The 20401-nt window shown below is 44.8% G+C and overlaps 1 protein-coding gene across 1 annotated transcript in view; it reads left to right on the top strand.

Moving 5' to 3' along the window:
• Positions 1 to 20401, top strand: part of ASCC2 (activating signal cointegrator 1 complex subunit 2) — a 427823-nt gene that overhangs the window by 229010 nt on the left and 178412 nt on the right. The window contains exons 10-11 of the mRNA XM_078667208.1: positions 1547 to 1615; positions 2339 to 2412. Of these exons, the coding sequence (XP_078523334.1) occupies positions 1547 to 1615; positions 2339 to 2412 (143 nt within the window). The remainder of the gene's footprint in view (positions 1 to 1546; positions 1616 to 2338; positions 2413 to 20401) is intronic.

Raw genomic sequence — 20401 nt, 5'->3', positions numbered from 1 at the left:
ATACCTGCTGACTTAATCCAGTGTATGGGCCATCCCCTCGGATTTCACGTGGCACCGGTCTTCAATGGTGCCACCCGTCACTGGGCCTCACCACGCAATAGCCCTTGCACCTTGGGCCAAACGCAGAATATGCTGCCACTTGGTGGGCCCAAGGGACTCCTCTGAGGGTGCTAGCCGCTCCACTGACGTGGCCCCAGGTCTCGGGTGTACAGGGGACTCACTCCAAAATCAGCTCGCCTCCGGTCCTCCGGCTACTCCTAGCAAGCCCAACCGCTGACTGTGCACATCCCGGATGCCCCCTCCGAGAGCCGACCTGCCCCCCGATCACCTGCAGCCGTCGTCCGCCGTCCGGGTGCGCCTTGTCGAGTGGCGCCAGACTTCAGCTCCCGGCTGTGCTCTGGATACTAGGCCCCGCTGCGGGAGGGCTCCGGCCCCACTCACCCGGTGTACCAGCTCCTCTCGTCAGTAGCGGCCCTCCGATAGCCGGGCCACCTCAGTCGGGGGCCTCCGCTGCACTCTTGAAACTTTTGGGCCCTCCGGCACCCACCGGCTGCACTCCGCCGCTCACCGCCGTCTCATGCGCTCCCAGGTCGGGGAGCGCCAAACCCGAGGTCCCGGCTGCACTCGCCCAGACCAGGCCTCTGTGCGTCCCTCCGTTCCTCGGCCTCAGAGCTCTACAGATGACACCGGAGCAAAGCCGCGTAGCTCGGGGCACTGCACCGTCCTCTAGGGCAGCAGGATCAGGAGGGGAGACAGGATAATCGGCGGATATGTGGCGGGCGGGACGGAGCTCTTCTAAGCTATGTCCGCCATTACGGCCCGCTAAACTATATTTCTTACTTTTGATGACTGAATGAAGGGAAGTCCATATGTGTGTGAAAGAAATGTCATGTCCTGTTCTCACATCTGTAGCTCGATGTAAGCACTTATTATAATTATTGTTATAACTGTCTCTCACGTGTATGTAAGTGTTTATATTATGCAAACCTAGACAGGAACACCTGTGTATGTGTGTATGTGTGTGTGTGTGTGAGAGAGAGAATGGAAAGGGCAGGTTTGGTTAAAATGCTGCTATTCCCTGAGCATGAACAAAAAAACTGTAGATATAAGTAGAGCAGCATTGTTGTGGGTTAGTCATATTTATGTAGGAATATAGGAGGGCATAATGCGAGTAGTGTATAAGTCAACTCTTAAGGTGGATAAGGATATGAGACTGAGGCAGTAGCGAGAATGCTTCCTAGGATGGGTTCTTGGCAGAATCTGATCATGGCTGAGGTAGTGATGTTATGAGCTACCCCTCGCCTTTGAATCAGTGGAGTGGACATTCATGGAACAGTAAGTAAGTAAGTAATTCTTTATTGCTCAGTTAATTAAAACCATTGCAAACAGCATATTTACATGTAGGTGAACTTAAAGTAAATTTTTTGTCTAGAAAAACATTACATTCATGGAACAGTATTGCTGGTGGTGAATATAAATTGAAGGTTGGTAGTATGGCATGTGTGGATGGTGCACTGACATGTTCCATGGATTTTATTTTTTTTAGTTATGATAATGTTCATCCCTTTGTAGAAGCATTTCTGGAGATCTTCACCACACTGTTGCAAGAAAGGAGGTGAGTTTACCAAAACTAACTTATCTGAAATGTGTGCAAGCAATCATTCTCTAGTTAGTGTTAAGGGACTTGTGACTGGGTCCTTAGGACTGTGTCTTACTCTGGGGTAGAGGAAGTGATGGTGGTTGATGGCACAATATGCTTTCGCCTGATGTTGGAGCCCTACTATTTGAAGGTAAATGTCTCTCTCTGGGGTCTCTTGATGAGTATGGGGCTCAAATGTTCAGTGTTGAATATTGGAATTTGGGGATAGGTGGGGGATTTCTGGGATTTACATGATATTATGTACCACTCATGCTCCTGGTGGTGGTTTTGTTCATGGATATATGATCATAGCAGGACAATTGGCTGTCTGAGCCACTTTTCGTTAGTGGATCCTTTTGGAGTGGAGATGAAAGAGGGGAAGAGAACTGTGGTTTCTATTGGTCAGTGGCCATATATGAGAGACTGCAGTGTCTGTGTGATAGAGGTGTACTTTCAGGTTGCTGAGGTGCGAAGAATTGTTGTGGGTGACCGTGGGACACCAATGTGAATGAGTGACTGTAGCATTCAAATTAAAGATCAGTTCTCCTGTGTTATGAGTGTTCTTGGTCTGTGTGAATGTGTGTTTCTGGAGTCTATCTGAATATGGGGACCTCTTAGGCTTGCGAGTTACATGGGGCCTTCGAGTGTTTGCCCATACTCTTTAGTGTCATTTAGTAATGTTCTCACTCATGTTTGTAGGTTTATTAGAGACTATGATGAGATGTTCCCTGTAGATGAAGATGTGAGTTTACTTCAGCAAGCATCGTCTACTCTGTATCCTTTCCAAATCATTTACTGAATCCTGAATGTACATGATAACAAACGTTACTCATGTAAGTTGACATTCTATAGCTCCCAAGCACACTTGGAGGTTTAAATACCTTATGTACCTGTTTTTGCTTGCGTGCTTTTCTGGTAAGGCATTGCAGGCTTTCTGGCAGTAAGTAGTCCTATACACCCCTCTTGTTGGCAGAGCTTCCAAATCAGTCGTTTTTTTTTCTTTCTTTTTTTTAGCAAGCTGTAGCATCACTCAGTAAGAGTAAAACTAACACAGAATGGCAACTAGCCACATTTGAATGAAGTAATTTTTCTTCTATCTTGTTCTTAGTTAATTGTTTCTTTTCCTATTTGTTTGTTTTTCTGATTTTGATTCTGTGTAAGATAAGACAGTGGAGTGAATTAATTCTATTCCTAACTCGATTATTGTTAAATATGTATTTGTATACAAGTCTGTGATTCATGGTGTAAACAACATGCAAATGTAGTAACTAAAAGTATCAACGCAGGACACACAACTCTAAAGTGGAGTATAAGGACTCTGCTGAGTTCCAAAAGGAGATTATGAAGAAGTGCAGAATGAAAGCATGGATGTCAAGAATGAAGGGGAAAGTATACAACTGTCTGCAGGAATTCATTTTGATAAAGAGGATTATTGGCAATCTCCTTTTCATGCTGAGGAGGGGTTCCCGAATCATTAATTTGTTTTTAGTAATTTTAGGTTAGGTATCAGCTTGCTAGCTTTCCAATGAAACTTAGAAAATGATATGGATTAGAGTGAGATAACCCTATTAAGGATAATTATCACCCTGAGTAGAACTTCTGAACTATTCTTTCTTGTCTGTAAGTAGGATAGCAGATTGTTGAAGGAGGTAGGTCAAGTTTCCCAAAGTATCTGCCATCTATGTGGTTTAAGGGGATGGTGGTCTTTGGTGATTCTGGGGTGAAGAAGTTGAATTGAGTTGCATGTTTTCAGTCTACATGACTGGATAGCTGTATGTCATTGTAGTTATATACTGATTGGCAAATGTAGCCAGGACTATGAGTAGCCTCAACAACCAGTTGATAAGTGTTTTAATAAGTGATAGAGGAGGCATTTAGACTGGTGAACTTCCTGCTTGTCAGATCAGATATTTAAATCTCCTAAAATGCAGAGATTGGGATGTTGTAAGGGGCATCAACAATCAACAGCAGTAAGGGCACAGTGAATGCTGAGCTGTGTGGTGTAAGTCAGTCAATCAAAAGAAATGTATTTATGAACGTTGGAGACTGGGAGCATTGGATGAGTATTGATTTGCGTTCTGAGGCAGTTTTGTTTTGGATAACGATAGCCATATTTTTGTGGACGATTGCTATATTGCCTTCAGACCTTTTAGTCAAACTATAAACTAATAGAAGATGCTTCGTCTAGTATAGGAGCCTCATGATCACTTGGCCAGGCTTCTAAGATGGATGGTAAGACTATCCTTGTTAATTGATTTTTTGTTTCCAGGATTTTACAAAAGTGAAAATGACTAGATATGAGAATTAAGCTGTTTGTGTATACTTAGTAAAGTAGGAGATTCAAGTGAGGAAAAGGAAGGTTGGGTTGGGTCTTTATCTTACTTAAGCAAGCTCAGTACTTTACAAGATAGTAAAGAGAGAAGTGCACTATGAATGGTGTCATCAGAGTTTAGAAGTTACATTTTGGGAGAATAAAATGAGGCAGATATTGAAGGAGAGTAATAGTGGGCTGAGAGAGGGAACAAACGAGGGCACTAGGATTAGAGGTATTTGGGAAACATGAATTTTGAGAAGCTAGCAGGGATGTCAAGGGGATTTTAGGGTTAGGTTGGTGAAAGTATGGGTGAGAGAATGAGGAAGGTTGGAGCTAGCAGAGGAAAATTAAGATTTGCATGAAAGAATGAAATCTAAGCATGATTCATGTAGAATGATGGATTGATGGAATGGGAAGATAAGGGACTTGTAGTAGATGACTGGTGCATGTGGTGGCAAATGAAGAGCAGTGGTGAGAGGGAAGTGAATGCTAAGTCAGGGAAGGAGAGTACCTAATGCACTTTAGACATTCAGAAGGTGCAGAGATAAATTATCAGTTTATTTATTTGAAAAGTTTTATATAATATGACCCGCCAGGGTATCAGATCGCTGTTCATAGAGCCAGACAAGATGAGCTGGTAAAGGTGTAAATACTGAACATGTAAGAAGTTAAACGGACAAAATGCACTAAATGAAAAGCTTGCAGCATAGTAGTTATAAAGTAACAAAAAATTGCATAGTTGAATGGTAGACCAATGCTGTAAACAAGAAATAAATATTAGTTTGGGTGGCTTTAGGTCTGTTGCAGGTAGCTAAAACACTTTGACTTGTTTTTAAATGAGGCGGTCGAAGGGTTACCTCTGATTTCGGTAGGAAAAGCATTTCATATTTGCAGTGCAAGACCGGAGAAGGCTTAGTTAGAAGTTCTCTTCTTTTTACATTTTTGTGGTTTCAACAATAGTGTGTTAGAGCTTCTTAGGGACTTGTTCATACCAGACAGTTCAAGTTTTTTTGCCAGGTAAACGGGAGGGTTATAATGAAGCGCTTTGTGCGTCAAGCAGCCTTACTTGAACCGTATCCTTGCTGCGAGATAGAGCCAATTGAGTTGAATGTGTGATGAGTCTGGCAGCAGAGCTCAGAGTAGACCTTAAAGGGGCAAGTCTAGCTTTGGGTAGCCCTGCCAGGGTCACAATTCCTTAATCTAAATGGTAGATAACTAGAGATTGGACTGCTAGCTGCGTATCATCAGGATACAGGAATGGTTTGATTTTCCTAAACGTGTTGAGTTGGTGATCGGCTCCTCTAGTTGTTGCACTGATGTGGTCCTGCATAATCAGGTGTTTGTCCAGAGTTATGGCTAATGATCTAGTGGAGTCAATAACATGTGAAGGGCAGTTGAGAGCCATTAGTTGTTTGAACCAAACTTGAATGGGGGCAGAATCATTGTGGGTGGCAATCAAGAGGAATTCAATATTGAGTGTATTTAGCATTAGGGAAGTGTGAGTTAAAACAATGTTGAGTTTTCAGCAGTGCACAGCTAACAGTTTTGATATCATCCTGTGAAAAAAAAAAATCATATACAGTCAAGTATCATTGGCATACTTGTGATAGTGTATCTTTGAGCGGTTCAGAATTTCGGTGAACGGTTCCATGAACAAGTGAAAAATCATGGTGCGAGTGCAGACCTTGAGGCACTCCAATTGAGACTGGCGAACAGTTAGAAAGGGAATGGTTGACTTTGATTCTTTGCCTTCTTTTATGTATGAATGAGGCAAATCAATTTAAAACTTGACCCGATAACCCCATCCATTTTTTAAGAAGATCAATCAAGTTGTCATGTTTGACCATGTCAAACGCAGAGGAAAGATCAAGAAGAATAAGTAGGCAAGGATCGTTCTGGTCAAGTAGTCTCAGGGTATCATCAACAATGTGTGTCAGAGCAGTTTCAGTTCTGTGTCCTGATCTGAAGCCTGATTGGAATTGGTCAAGGAGCTGTAACTGTTCGATGTGATTACAGAGATGTGTGTGTACAAATTTCTCAAGTAGTTTGGCTAAAATCATGATATTAGAAATTGGTCAGAAGTTGTTGGAATCAGATAAGTCTGCATTTGGATTCTTTGATATGGTGGTGACCTGTCCTTATCTTCAGACAATCAGGAATCAAGCCCTCCACGAGAGATTAATGTACAATCCTAGGCCAGAGCCCGAGAATGGAAGATCTAAGCTCTTTGAAGAACCTGGCGGATAGAGAATCATTGAAATGATTTGAAGGTTTTAGCGAATATAGTTTTGAGTAGGTCAGGATAGTCTGGTAGTATAAAGGTATTCCACAACACACAATTTTTGGAGCATAATCCATAGAGCCAGAAACAGGGGAGCTCTCCAATGGTAGCCATGTAGAGGTGGTGTTGTGGATCTTATCATGCATATATGATGAGATGCGTTGAAGTTCTAGGTCAGTCTTTCTTGTCTTGTCAATGAACTGTGCAGAGAACTCCTCACCGCTAGGGAGTGAGTTCTTGAGTTCAGAGTGTTGGTTAGTTGAGTGGTTAGCTTGTTGTTTGATGTTTTCAATACGTTTTTTCGGTTTGTTTTTGGCATTGTCAAGCTGTGACCTGAAGTGATCGGCTTTGGGGCTCCGGATATGTTTGTTATATGCACTTCTTGTCATCCGCAATTGCTTGAGGTTGGTTATGGAAGGAGAATTTCACCATGATCTCTCCGCCAGCCTTAGTTTGTGTTGTCTGTTGTTAACCAGCAATTGAACCAGGGTTTGGAATGTTTGTTGGGAATCATTTTCAGTTGTTTTGGAGCAATTGAGTCGAATATTTCTGTAATGGAGTGGTTGGATTTTCAGTTAGGTCATCTAGATTTCACATTTAAGGGGGCGGAGGAAGTAGGGTATTACTATTGTTGGTTATATCATTTACATTGATATTCTGCAGAACTCGAGATCATTGTTTGGTCTTATGAGGTTGCCCTTATCTACTCAGCACCCTCTCCAAGATGAGATAAGAGATTAGGTAGTGATCCGATCAGTCACAAGGTGAGATGGCATCCAATTGTACAACATTATCTACAGCTATGATTAAATTGAGGGTGTAGCCCTTGTTGTGTGTTGGTCTGTTGCTGGACTTGGTGAAGTTTTGGTCGGAGAGGAAAGCTTTGAAGGTGCAAAGTAAGGGATCATTTGCGTCCTTCCAGTGAAAGTTGAAATCCCCAAGGAAGATATGTTTAGGGTGTTGGTCAGAGTTAGAGGAAATGGTCTCCGTTATTTGTTCAATGAAATTAATATTATCACCTGGGGGGAGGTAGATCGTGTGGAGTGTGCAAACTATCTTGTCATTGTTCAAGATTTTGATGCCCAGGTGTTCACATGTGGACATAGGAGCAGTTTGCATATGTCTCAGGGTGAGAATGGAATGAAAGATGCATGCTATGCTGCCCCCAACTTTAACAGGTCTATCCAGTCTGATGATGTCATATTTGAGGGGAACTAAAATGACCGGAATTGGTGAGGAGGTGTCATTGAGCCAAGTTTCAATTGAGATTAGGAGGTCCAATTCTTGCGTAAGTATGAGGTCAGCAATATCAACTGCGTGCCTTACCACTGACCTGCAGTTAAGCATTGATTTGATGTGAGATTTAGTTACTACGGCTTCTATGTGAGATGTGGGGACAGGTAATTGTCAGGGACTGTCCGGGACTATGTCGGGAACCCAGTCAGGGACTTGGGCAAGGACTGGGAACTGGGTAGAAAACGTACACAGAAAGAGTAGTACAGCGCTGCCCAGGATGATACAAGAAGTCAGAGGAGGAAAGGCATCCAAAGGGTAAGCCTGCACGAAGTAACAAGATGACTAAAATTCCGAAAGGACAGGCACTCTTGAGGTGATTTAGCATTCAGAATAACTACACGCAGGACGAATGTGCAAGACATATATATGAAACAACATTAAAAATAAAGGTGTGTGTGGGGTAAAGCACTCAGGAGCTCCACACGGTAAGACTGACGCTCAGTAAGTTCCTCACCCACAATTGCTATTACAGATACAGACTGAAAATACCCACATATAGGATACGTATGCAAAGGCAGGGTCTGTGGATCTTATACCTATGGTGATGTTATAAATGTAACTCAAAGACAATACTCACAGTGAACAAGAAACACCACCTAGATAGTCAGCTGTACCCACGGACCCTGGTGATCAAACAGGAACAAGCAAGGCAGTTACAGCAAGGGGGTATAACTAAACACAAGCACAATAGACAAGAAGCTAGCAAGGATGAGTGCTTTACAGGAAAGGAAGGAAATCACAGGGCACACTTGTTAGAAAGCAGGTAACAAACATAGAAGGTAACAGAAGCAAGACAGCAGAATAGAAAGACAGCAAGTTAGAACTGGAACCAAGGAAATGGGAAGAAAGACACGGACTGGAAAATGATATACAGCAGGGGAGGCTACAAGGTGTACTAGAATAGTGCTGGATCAAGAGTCAAGAAAACAAAGTAGCACTGAAGGCTGTGCTGGAGCAAGACAAGAATTTAGCAAAGGCTCAGGAGTCAAGGTAGCACTGCAGGCAATGCTGATTCAGGAACAGGCAATTACTAAAGATCCAGAAGTCAAGGCAGCCAGCCACAAGTGAGCTGAATTCCTCTACCTATTCTTGGCCTGCGGGGGTTGAGACATAGCAGTGAGCAGGGGATTATAGGTACTGGAGTTTCCAGCATGAGCAGACTGGCTTCCACAAATCCCGGCATGGATAGGGAATGGATGTCAATTCCTAACTGATGTCCAAATACCTGTAAGTCAGGATATGCATACAGGGGAGTGTCTGGAGCATATTAGCATACTGGATAGCCCCACAATCGGCCCCCTCGTGGTGGGCATAAGAGCACAGGGAGTGAATCGTGACCGTAATAAAATATCCTTGTTCATAGTTCTGAGATTGACACTGGATTCTCTGAATGGATTGGAGGGAATGGTTTGAATGTTAAGGGTGATGAGTCACTACGAGAGGCATTGTAAGATAGTAGAAGGAAGTGAATGTCGGCATCCGACAGATGGTGAGTAGTTCTTTGGGTCCTAGAGTGGTGATGAAGATGTGACCGTGATTTCCAGTGCATACTCAGCGGGTTTTCCATGGATGAAGTTTTTCTCCAGTAGTGTTTAACCATTGTAGGAAGGCTGGGTTGATTAGTCTCAGAGGTCATATTGAGATTCCAATGCTTCTCCATCTTCAATAAGAAGCGGGATAGATTCTGAAGGCCATCTTTAACTAGTTGAAAACCGTGCTTGAGGTCTGCCAGCTTGTCCTCAATAGAGGGAGGGTTTAAAGTATGAGTGGATGGTCTAGGGGGAAATAGTAAATGAGATCCCTCAGAGGAGAGAGTGGCGGTAGGCAGTGTGGATTCCTCATTAGTAAGGAGGTAAGTAGTAGGGGAGGTGTCTGGAAGTTGAGGGCTAGTAGATAGTGTACCGGAGGTGGAGAGTGGAAGAGGGGTAGGAAAAGGTGTAAGATTAGTTTCATCAATAGGCCTCTTGTGTTGTAGGGCAGTTGAATCCCGTGGGTTGGGGAGCACGGTAGATGAGTGAGGCACCCATTGGGTGAAGGTGATGTAGAGGAAGGGTATTTAGTAGACCTGATGTTCCCCAAATTGTTGTTGTTCAGAGCTTTAATGGGGTGAGCATTGTGTTTCAATGTCCTGTCAGTAGAGGGAGAAGGCAAGTCCCACATGTTGGTACTCAGGCAGTCTTTAATTCTGATACAAGGCCTTGGTTCGTCAACAGTGATTTCATTGGTGGTGCAAGGTAACTGGTCATGCCAAGTCAGAGTAAGTGAGGAAGAGGTGGAGGAGGTGGTAGAGGTTGTAGATAAGGAGTGAGGTTTTAATGTAGTGGAGAGACTTTGATTTGGTGGCGTAAACGGTACAGTGTTAGCCAGTGTATTTTTAATCCTCAAGGATTTTGTCAAACTGCTCTAGATTTTTGTCTGATGCTTGTAAAAGGATGTTCGCATTGTTGTGTAGGGATATGGCGAGGTCAGCATTGAAGTCTGGTGAGGGTATTATGGTTCTTTGGAAACAGTGCGGTGTTTTCCTCATTTGTTTGGATCGGAGCACGGAGGTTAAGACTCTTCTCCATTGGGCTCTTCTGTTAGTGTAGAAGATTAGGTTGTTAACTACAACACCTTTTGAAGTGTAAAAGTAGGCCACAGAGACCAGCGTTTCAGGGTGCCCTTTTTGTAGATTGTTTGAGGTTCTTAGCAGCGTTTTTAGATAGGTTAGGGATAAACAATCTTAAATGCATTGTGACCCACCCGTATCAGCAGTTTATAGTTGGGGCTAGTGTTATTTGGAGCCATGGTGGAAATGGAAACAACGGTGTGAGATGCGTAGGATTCTAGGTTGGAAAAGGGAATTTTCAAAGGACTATTATAGGATAGCCAACTCTATTTGTGTAGAAATAAAGTTGTTGTTCAACTAGTCATAATTTCGTTCTATGTCCTGAGCTAACTGTGGGCCTGTTTCAAATGATTCAGTGATTCAATCATAGAATAGGCGTGTTAGCATGGGACTGTAAAAGGTGCAATGAAAAAGCCAGGTCTATGATTGGCAATGAATAGGCACTATTACAAGAAGGTCGCTCCTTAGGTGTACCAAAGAGAATAGTCATACTTTTCTTTTAATGCAATGACAAGTTGCAAAGAGTCCTCCTTTGCTTTCTGTGTAAGGGCTAGAAAGTCCTATGTCTATTTCAATCGAGCTGCCATCTTGTAGATGAGGTCTTCACGTCAGAGCTGGAGAGAGAGACCCCCAAATTGTAGCGTCGGCCCATGACCAATAGGATCTCCCCATCAATAGGATCTCCCCATCAACAAAGTGTGGATCACTCTGAATGTACTTTATTTCCAAAGCTCTTCCAGTATGATTGCAATGGTTGTAAGGCAGTTTCTTGAGGTTGACCACACAGATACAGGACGTAATTTACAAAAATTACAAGACAATAAAGTATCTGGACAACTTAAAACGGGCTGCAGGAAGAATTTGGCCTATCAACTGCAAGATAAAATATCTAATATAAAATATCTAGTATAGATCCCGAAAGCTTACTAGGATGGTTAATATTGCATGTACTTTGTCAGTGAAGGTTTTCCAAATATTTGCATGGAGGAGGTTTTGCTTGCAAGTTTGCAGGTGACTGTGCTACTTTGTCATATGATCAGCCAACAGAACACATTTCAATTTTCGAAGTTTGCCTAGTGGTGTGGTCAGGTATGATCTCCACTGGTGTATGATTGCTGTCTTAATATGGCCCTTCTGGTGCACCACTGAGTGTGAGGGGAATGGGTGCAGTCAGACTTAGTGAATTTAAAAGTTGTGGCATAGGTCATTATTATGTTCTCTAGACAGCATCCAAAGAAAACGACCTCTTGGAATCACTCTGGACTTTCCGCACGCTTGTGCGTGTGTTTTTTTCTGCATTATTTCAATTGGTCTTTGCGTGTGTCTTTCTGTTCAGTGAGCTCTTCTAAATGGCTCCTGCTTGCTCCACCCCAGCTCACTTCCGCGCCAGGACACTCCAGAATTTTTGTGCGAGCTACAAGCTCTTTATAACATATAACATAACATAACTTTCTAAAAAGACAGCACACAATTGGGCTGAGGCGGCTGCATGTGCTACCTTTCCCAGTAAATGTAACCGCCCACGGCCTATGGCTTGCGGTTACGAGCAGGGGCGCCATCTGTTTGGGGTCATGTCGCCATCTGTTTTTAATTTTCGCGTTCGCCGCGCTGCCGTGCTCACTCGCCTCCGCTTCTCTCGCGCGCCGTTCTTTTTCACCGACTCTCCCTTCACATGCACACGCACAGCTCTGCCAATGCTCTGTTTGCAATGAGAAACTTGTGCATTCGCTGCCATGCTAGGCCCATTGCTGTTGACTTGTAGAAGGAGGATGACAATCTTAACTTTAAGGCAAGCACCCTATTAATCTTATGTTTGACCTCGCAACCGCAGGTTCGAACCCCAGCGCGTCTGCTCAGCCTTTCATCCTACTAGAGGCCGACAAACTAATTAACATTCATTTGGTTGGAAATAAACATCTGTTACTCGGCACAAAGATGCAGCATACTCCAGCCCCGCCTTCACTTGCACACCTGGATAACTCACTTTCGCCTCCTTTCAATTCGGCTCCTGATTTTCTCTACTGTGCTCACTTTCTGATTTGGTGCTGGCATTATATAATGCAGTTTTAACTTTAAGGCAAGCACACTATTATTCTTATGTTTGACCTCACAACCGCAGGTTCGAATCCGAGCTAGTCTGCTCAGTTTTTCATCCTACTAGAGGCAGACAAACTAATTGACATTCATTTAGTTGGCAATAAACATCTGTTACTCGGCACGAAGATGCAGCATACTCTAGCCCCGCCGTAACTTGCACAAAGGGATAACTCACTTTCGCCTCCTTTCAATTCGGCTCCAGATTTTCTATACTGTGCTCGCTTTCTGATTTGGTACTGGCATTATATAAGAGGAGCCAGCTGCGGTGGCACGCTGGCTGCCATCTGTTTTGGGTCAGGTTTCATTCCCAGGCCTTGCCGCTTTCATTAGAAGGCGCATCCCCTCCACCCCACCTCCACAAGAGTAGCTTTCATTTTCTCTAAAACACAAAGGAACAAAAACGAAATCAATTACGGTGACATCTTACTTTTCAGCGGAATCGTCGGCACCGTCTAATGAGCGGGCCTTGGCAAGCAGCTGCTAATGTAGTTAAAGCTCCTTAAAGGCCACTCTTGTCTTTGGGAGGAAGGGAACGATCATCGTGGGGTTTCAGTAAATAGCTACATGGTGATGCTTAACCATTTGTGATCATGCTTCTGGTTAAACAAAACATAAGAATGTTAGCAATCAGCATTTTACGTTAACTGTTGTGGAGAAAAAACAAACATCTACAGCAGGTAGGCACAACGTAACTCTACAGAGTGCATCTTTTCGCTCCACCACCTCAGAAATCTGCAAGCACTTTTCCTTTCATTCCTTTTTAGGTTTTGACTGGCCATGCGCTTTGCGCATGTGCCAAAAAAACCTCTTGAGTTGTGTGTGTGGGTCGGGATACGCCCCCTCCTCCGATTGGCTAGCTCCATAAATGGAGGCTAGCCATTGGACGAGGGGCCTGTCCGTCAATGCCGGACCAGATTCGGGGGCGTTCCCGAGATTCTTTGGCTTTTGCCGACGTCACGCGACGTCAGCCAAAAGCCGGGAACGCCCCCGAATCTGTCCCGGCATTGAGCCGGCACCCGCCTTCCGATGCAGCATTTTCATTGTTACTATAAGCTTGTTTATTTTATACGTTTTAGCGTTGTGGACATTAAAAAGGACTGAAATGATGTACATATATGTGAATATCCGTTTTAGAGTTAGGTCCTTTGCTGGATGTGTTTTATTTCATGGGAGTGGCCATGCGCTTTGCGCATGTGCCAAAAAAACCTCTTGAGTTGTGTGTGTGGGTCGGGATATGCCCCCTCCTCCGATTGGCTAGCTCCATAAATGGAGGCTAGCCATTGGACGAGGGGCCTGTCCGTCAATGCCGGACCAGATTCGGGGGCGTTCCCGAGATTCTTTGGCTTTTGCCGACGTCACGCGACGTCAGCCAAAAGCCGGGAACGCCCCCGAATCTGTCCCGGCATTGAGCCGGCACCCGCCTTCCGATGCAGCATTTTCATTGTTACTATAAGCTTGTTTATTTTATACGTTTTAGCGTTGTGGACATTAAAAAGGACTGAAATGATGTACATATATGTGAATATCCGTTTTAGAGTTAGGTCCTTTGCTGGATGTGTTTTATTTCATGGGAGTAAAGTATACCGAATTCACGCTGGTTTCTCTTTATTTTAATGAGGCGAAAACAGACTAATTTGTGCGGTGATAAATGTCCCAGCGGCGAGCATGCTACTTTTTTTTATTTAATGACAGCCTCATTAGATGAAGTTATTTATTTAGAGCTTCCCATGTGTTACCTATTATAGGGCACCGACCCCCACTGTGAAACCACTAACTTTCCACTTTCCGACCAGAAAAGTGCACCCGGGATCACAGCATCGCCTAATTGTGCACTTCCCGCGGCAGCGAAAGGCCACGAGGCAGCAATATTGTGCTACTGAACACTGCCTGACCCGCTGGGCATTGACAAACATTGCATGCGTATTAACACGAGGAATAAAAAGGTCTGCTTACTACAGAACAAAGGGAATATTTCAAGTAGATAAACTTCCAAATAAGGTAGGAATCGTAAGCTGATAGTTAAAAAAAATGTTTATGCTGTCGCACTTTGAAACTTCCTGCTCACCTTTTAATAAAATTTCGTAACGAACATCAGGCAAACAAAGGAACAGAGAGTGGATTTTAAGGCGTGCAGATTCAGAGTCAGAGTGCAGATTCAGAGTCAGAGTGCAGATTCAGAGTCAGAGTGCAGATTCAGAGTCAGAGTGCAGATTCAGAGTCAGAGTGCAGATTCAGAGTGCGAGTGCAGAGTGCGAGTGCAGAGTGCAGAGTGCGAGTGCAGAGTGCAGACTGATAGTGCAGACTGAGAGTGCAGACTGAGAGTGCAGACTGAGAGTGCAGACTGAGAGTGCAGACTGAGAGTGCAGACTGAGAGTGCAGACTGAGAGTGCAGACTGAGAGTGCAGACTGAGAGTGCAGACTGAGAGTGCAGATTGAGAGTGCAGATTGAGAGTGCAGATTGAGAGTGCAGAGTGCAGATTGAGAGTGCAGAGTGCAGATTGAGAGTGCAGAGTGCAGATTGAGAGTGCAGATTGAGAGTGCAGATTGAGAGTGCAGATTGAGAGTGCAGATTGAGAGTGCAGATTGAGAGTGCAGATTCAGAGTGCAGATTGAGAGTGCAGAGTGCAGATTGAGAGTGCAGAGTGCAGATTGAGAGTGCAGAGTGCAGATTGAGAGTGCAGATTGAGAGTGCAGATGCGGAGTGCAGATGCAGAGTGCAGATGCAGAGTGCAGCTGCAGAGTGCAGCTGCAGAGTGCAGATGCAGAGTGCAGATGCAGAGTGCAGATGCAGAGTGCAGATTCAGAGTGCAGAGTGGAGATTCAGAGTGCAGATTCAGAGTGCAGATTGAGAGTGCAGAGTGCAAATTGAGAGTGCAGATTGAGAGTGCAGAGTGCAGATTCAGAGTGCAGAGTGGAGATTCAGAGTGCAGATTCAGAGTGTAGAGTGCAGATGCAGAGTGCAGATGCAGAGTGCAGAGTGCAGATGCAGAGTGCAGATGCAGAGTGCAGATGCAGAGTGCAGATGCAGAGTGCAGATTCAGAGTGCAGAGTGCAGATTCAGAGTGCAGAGTGCAGATTCAGAGTGCAGAGTGCAGATTGAGAGTGCAGATTGAGAGTGCAGATTGAGAGTGCAGATGCAGAGTGCAGATGCAGAGTGCAGATGCAGAGTGCAGATGCAGAGTGCAGATGCAGAGTGCAGATGCAGAGTGCAGATGCAGAGTGCAGATTCAGAGTGCAGAGTGGAGATTGAGAGTGCAGATTGAGAGTGCAGAGTGCAAATTGAGAGTGCAGATTGAGAGTGCAGAGTGCAGATTGAGAGTGCAGATTGAGAGTGCAGATTGAGAGTGCTGATTGAGAGTGCTGATTGAGAGTGCAGATTGAGAGTGCAGATTGAGAGTGGAGATTCAGAGTGCAGAGTGCAGATTCAGAGTGCAGAGTGCAGATTCAGAGTGCAGATTCAGAGTGCAGATTCAGAGTGCAGATTCAGAGTGTAGAGTGCAGATTCAGAGTGCAGATTCAGAGTGCAGATTCAGAGTGCAGATTCAGAGTGCAGATGCAGAGTGCAGATGCAGAGTGCAGATGCAGAGTGTAGAGTGCAGAGTGTAGAGTGCAGATGCAGAGTGCAGATGCAGAGTGTAGAGTGCAGATGCAGAGTGCAGATTGAGAGTGCAGATTCAGAGTGCAGATTCAGAGTGCAGAGTGCAGAGTGCAGAGTGCAGATTCAGAGTGTAGAGTGCAGATGCAGAGTGCAGAGTGCAGATGCAGAGTGCAGATGCAGAGTGCAGATGCAGAGTGCAGATGCAGAGTGCAGATGCAGAGTGCAGATGCAGAGTGCAGATGCAGAGTGCAGATTCAGAGTGCAGATTCAGAGTGCAGAGTGGAGATTCAGAGTGCAGAGTGCAGATTCAGAGTGCAGATTCAGAGTGCAGATTCAGAGTGTAGAGTGCAGATGCAGAGTGCAGATGCAGAGTGCAGATGCAGAGTGCAGAGTGCAGATTCAGAGTGCAGATTCAGAGTGCAGATTCAGAGTGCAGATTCAGAGTGTAGAGTGTAGATTCAGAGTGCAGATTGAGAGTGCAGATTGAGAGTGCAGAGTGCAGATTGAGAGTGCAGAGTGCAGATTGAGAGTGCAGAGTGCAGATTGAGAGTGCAGATTGAGAGTGCAGATTGAGAGTGCAGAGTGCAGATTGAGAGTGCAGATTGAGAGTGCAGAGTGCAGATTGAGAGTGCAGATTGAGAGTGCAGAGTGCAGATTGAGAGTGCAGATTGAGAGTGCAGATTGAGAGTGCAGATTGAGAGTGCAGATTGAGAGTGCAGATTGAGAGTGCAGATTGAGAGTGCAGATTGAGAGTGCAGATTCAGAGTGTAGAGTGTAGATTCAGAGTGCAGATTCAGAGTGCAGATTCAGAGTGCAGAGTGCAGATTGAGAGTGCAGATTGAGAGTGCAGAGTGCAGATTGAGAGTGCAGATTGAGAGTGCAGAGTGCAGATTGAGAGTGCAGATTGAGAGTGCAGAGTGCAGATTGAGAGTGCAGATTGAGAGTGCAGAGTGCAGATTGAGAGTGCTGATTGAGAGTGCAGAGTGCAGATTGAGAGTGCAGATTGAGAGTGCAGATTGAGAGTGCAGATTGAGAGTGCAGATTGAGAGTGCAGATTGAGAGCGTAGAGTGCAGATTCAGAGTGCAGATTCAGAGTGTAGAGTCAGAGTGTAGAGTGCAGATTCAGAGTGCAGATTCAGAGTGTAGAGTGCAGATTCAGAGTGCAGATTCAGAGTGCAGATTCAGAGTGCAGATTCAGAGTGCAGATTCAGAGTGCAGATTCAGAGTGCAGAGTGCAGATTCAGAGTGCAGAGTGCAGATTCAGAGTGCAGATTCAGAGTGCAGATTCAGAGTGGAGATTCAGAGTGGAGATTCAGAGTGGAGATTCAGAGTGGAGATTCAGAGTGGAGATTCAGAGTGCAGATTCAGAGTGGAGATTCAGAGTGGAGATTCAGAGTGGAGATTCAGAGTGCAGATTCAGAGTGCAGATTCAGAGTGCAGATTCAGAGTGCAGATTCAGAGTGCAGATTCAGAGTGCAGAGTGGAGATTCAGAGTGGAGATTCAGAGTGGAGATTCAGAGTGCAGATTCAGAGTGCAGATTCAGAGTGCAGATTCAGAGTGCAGATTCAGAGTGCAGATTCAGAGTGCAGAGTGGAGATTCAGAGTGGAGATTCAGAGTGGAGATTCAGAGTGCAGATTCAGAGTGCAGATTCAGAGTGCAGATTCAGAGTGCAGAGTGCAGATGCAGATGCAGAGTGCAGATGCAGAGTGCAGATGCAGAGTGCAGATGCAGAGTGCAGATGCAGAGTGCAGATGCAGAGTGCAGATGCAGAGTGCAGATGCAGAGATTCAGAGTGCAGATTCAGAGTGCAGATTCAGAGTGCAGAGTGCAGATTCAGAGTGCAGAGTGGAGATTCAGAGTGGAGATTCAGAGTGGAGATTCAGAGTGGAGATTCAGAGTGCAGATTCAGAGTGCAGATTCAGAGTGCAGATTCAGAGTGCAGATTCAGAGTGCAGATTCAGAGTGCAGATTCAGAGTGCAGATGCAGAGTGCAAGTGCAGGTGCAGAGTGCAGGTGCAGAGTGCAGATGCAGAGTGCAGATGCAGAGTGGAGATGCAGAGTGGAGATGCAGAGTGCAGATGCAGAGTGGAGATTCAGATTCAGAGTGCAGATTCAGAGTGCAGATTCAGAGTGCAGATTCAGAGTGCAGATTCAGAGTGCAGATTCAGAGTGGAGATTCAGAGTGGAGATTCAGAGTGCAGATTCAGAGTGCAGATTCAGAGTGCAGATTCAGAGTGCAGATTCAGAGTGCAGATTCAGAGTGCAGATTCAGAGTGCAGAGTGCAGATTCAGAGTGCAGATTCAGAGTGCAGATTCAGAGTGCAGATTCAGAGTGCAGATTCAGAGTGCAGATTCAGAGTGCAGATTCAGAGTGCAGAGTGCAGATTCAGAGTGCAGATTCAGAGTGCAGATTCAGAGTGCAGATTCAGAGTGCAGAGTGCAGAGTGCAGATTCAGAGTGCAGATTCAGAGTGCAGATTCAGAGTGCAGAGTGCAGATTCAGAGTGCAGATTCAGAGTGCAGATTCAGAGTGCAGATTCAAGATTCAGAGTGCAGATTCAGAGTGCAGAGTGCAGATTCAGAGTGCAGATTCAGAGTGCAGAGTGGAGATTCAGAGTGCAGATTCAGAGTGCAGAGTGGAGATTCAGAGTGCAGATTCAGAGTGCAGAGTGGAGATTCAGAGTGCAGATTCAGAGTGCAGAGTGGAGATTCAGAGTGCAGATTCAGAGTGCAGAGTGCAGATTCAGAGTGCAGATTCAGAGTGCAGAGTGGAGATTCGGAGTGCAGATTCAGAGTGCAGAGTGGAGATTCAGAGTGCAGATTCAGAGTGCAGAGTGGAGATTCAGAGTTCAGAGTGCAGATTCAAGATTCAGAGTGCAGATTCAGAGTGCAGAGTGCAGATTCAGAGTGCAAAGTGCAGATGCAGAGTGCAGATTCAGAGTGCAGATTCAAGATTCAGAGTGCAGATTCAAGATTCAGAGTGCAGATTCAGAGTGCAGAGTGCAGATTCAGAGTGCAGGGTGCAGATTCAGAGTGCAGAGTGCAGATTCAGAGTGCAGATTCAGAGTGCAGAGTGCAGATTCAGAGTGCAGAGTGCAGATTCAGAGTGCAGAGTGCAGATTCAGAGTGCAGATTCAGCCCTGTGTGTGGTGAGGAGGGCCCCTCAGTGTTTCACATGCTTCTACGGAGGTTTAGGGACCTTGTTGCTTCACTGCTGATTGGGCTCTGAGACGACCATCCTGCCTAGTTATCTGTTGTGAATGGGTATAAACAATAAACGTCCGATTATGGTGCCGGTTGGACCTATCCCCCCCTCAAGAACACAAAGAACCTACTGACATTTTCTACCTGAAATAGACCATCTAATTTGGAAAGACCACCCTGTGTCCTTCCTGATTTTATTTTCACCCAGTCACTAATCTCAAACTTATACTCCTTTCTCTCCATGCTCACATTTGTCCCCTTGCCTCCTACACCATTTCAACCTTTCAGCCATGCATGGACCAATTTAGTACCAGGTAAGCATCACACATCTATTGAAATGGGGGTCGCAGTGTGTAGGGCTTGCAGTGTGTGGGGGGGGTCGCAGTGTGTGGGGGGGCTCTGTGTGGGTGTGTGTGGAGGGCTCCGTGTGGGTGTGTGTGTGGGGGGGCTTTGTGTGGCTGTGTGTGTGGGGGGCTCTGTGTGGGGGGGGCTCTGTGTGTGTGTGTGGGGGGCTCTGTGTGTGTGTGGGGGTCTCTCTGTGGGTGTTTGTGTGTGTCATTTGCGAGAGATAAAGCTAGTTGCATTGTAAATGACAATGCCATTTATTTATGTTTTAAAAAAACACATAAATAAAAATAATGTCAAGAGCAATGCCAATAGCTCTAACTTTAACAAAGGCAAAACCATTGCATTGTAAATGCTTGTTATTTTTTGCATTATGTAGCGGAAATGAAGGTATCAAAGCACATTACATAAATACCAGTTCCATTACAGAAATCTGCCCGGTGGGTGATAATGTGCTGCATGGCTAAACACTTATAAGGTCCCAAAGGCGAGACCTATTGGCTATGCCATTGCTTGTTCAGTTAGTGATAGCTATTTTTACTAATGTTTTCAGTTTTTGACTCGAGGGCTCCCTTGCTGTTGCTCCGTTTCGGTTTCCAGCCTTGTAATACAAGTGGTGTGAATTTTCTGTGCATACATGCTTTTAGTGATACGGTGTAATAGGCTGTTTATATTAAAATGAAATAATTAACACAACCAGGAAGAACAATTATAGTGAAGAAAAGCTCCTCTGAAAATATGCAATCTTGATAATGCGAGATGGATAGCATAGTAGTATTGTATGATAACTCAAAGTTGGTGTTCTACCCCATTAGATTACAAAAGTCAAACTACATAGTTTTCTATCATTTAACTATTAATTTTGGGTCTTCATATGTTTGGGTATATGTGTGCTACATTTTGTTTTGTTATTGCCCGATTAATTGGAAAGAAGAGTTTGTAAATGAAAGGCAAAGAGTTCATAGATTCATGTGCATTAGGAATTGTTAGCATTTTAAGACCATTTCTTATGAGGGCT

The sequence above is a fragment of the Lissotriton helveticus genome, chromosome 11, assembly GCF_964261635.1.
Source record: "Lissotriton helveticus chromosome 11, aLisHel1.1, whole genome shotgun sequence".
Classification (NCBI taxonomy): Eukaryota; Metazoa; Chordata; class Amphibia; order Caudata; family Salamandridae; genus Lissotriton; species Lissotriton helveticus.
The sequence above is the reverse complement of the archived record's forward strand: the minus strand, read 5'-3'. Positions and strand labels throughout refer to the sequence as shown.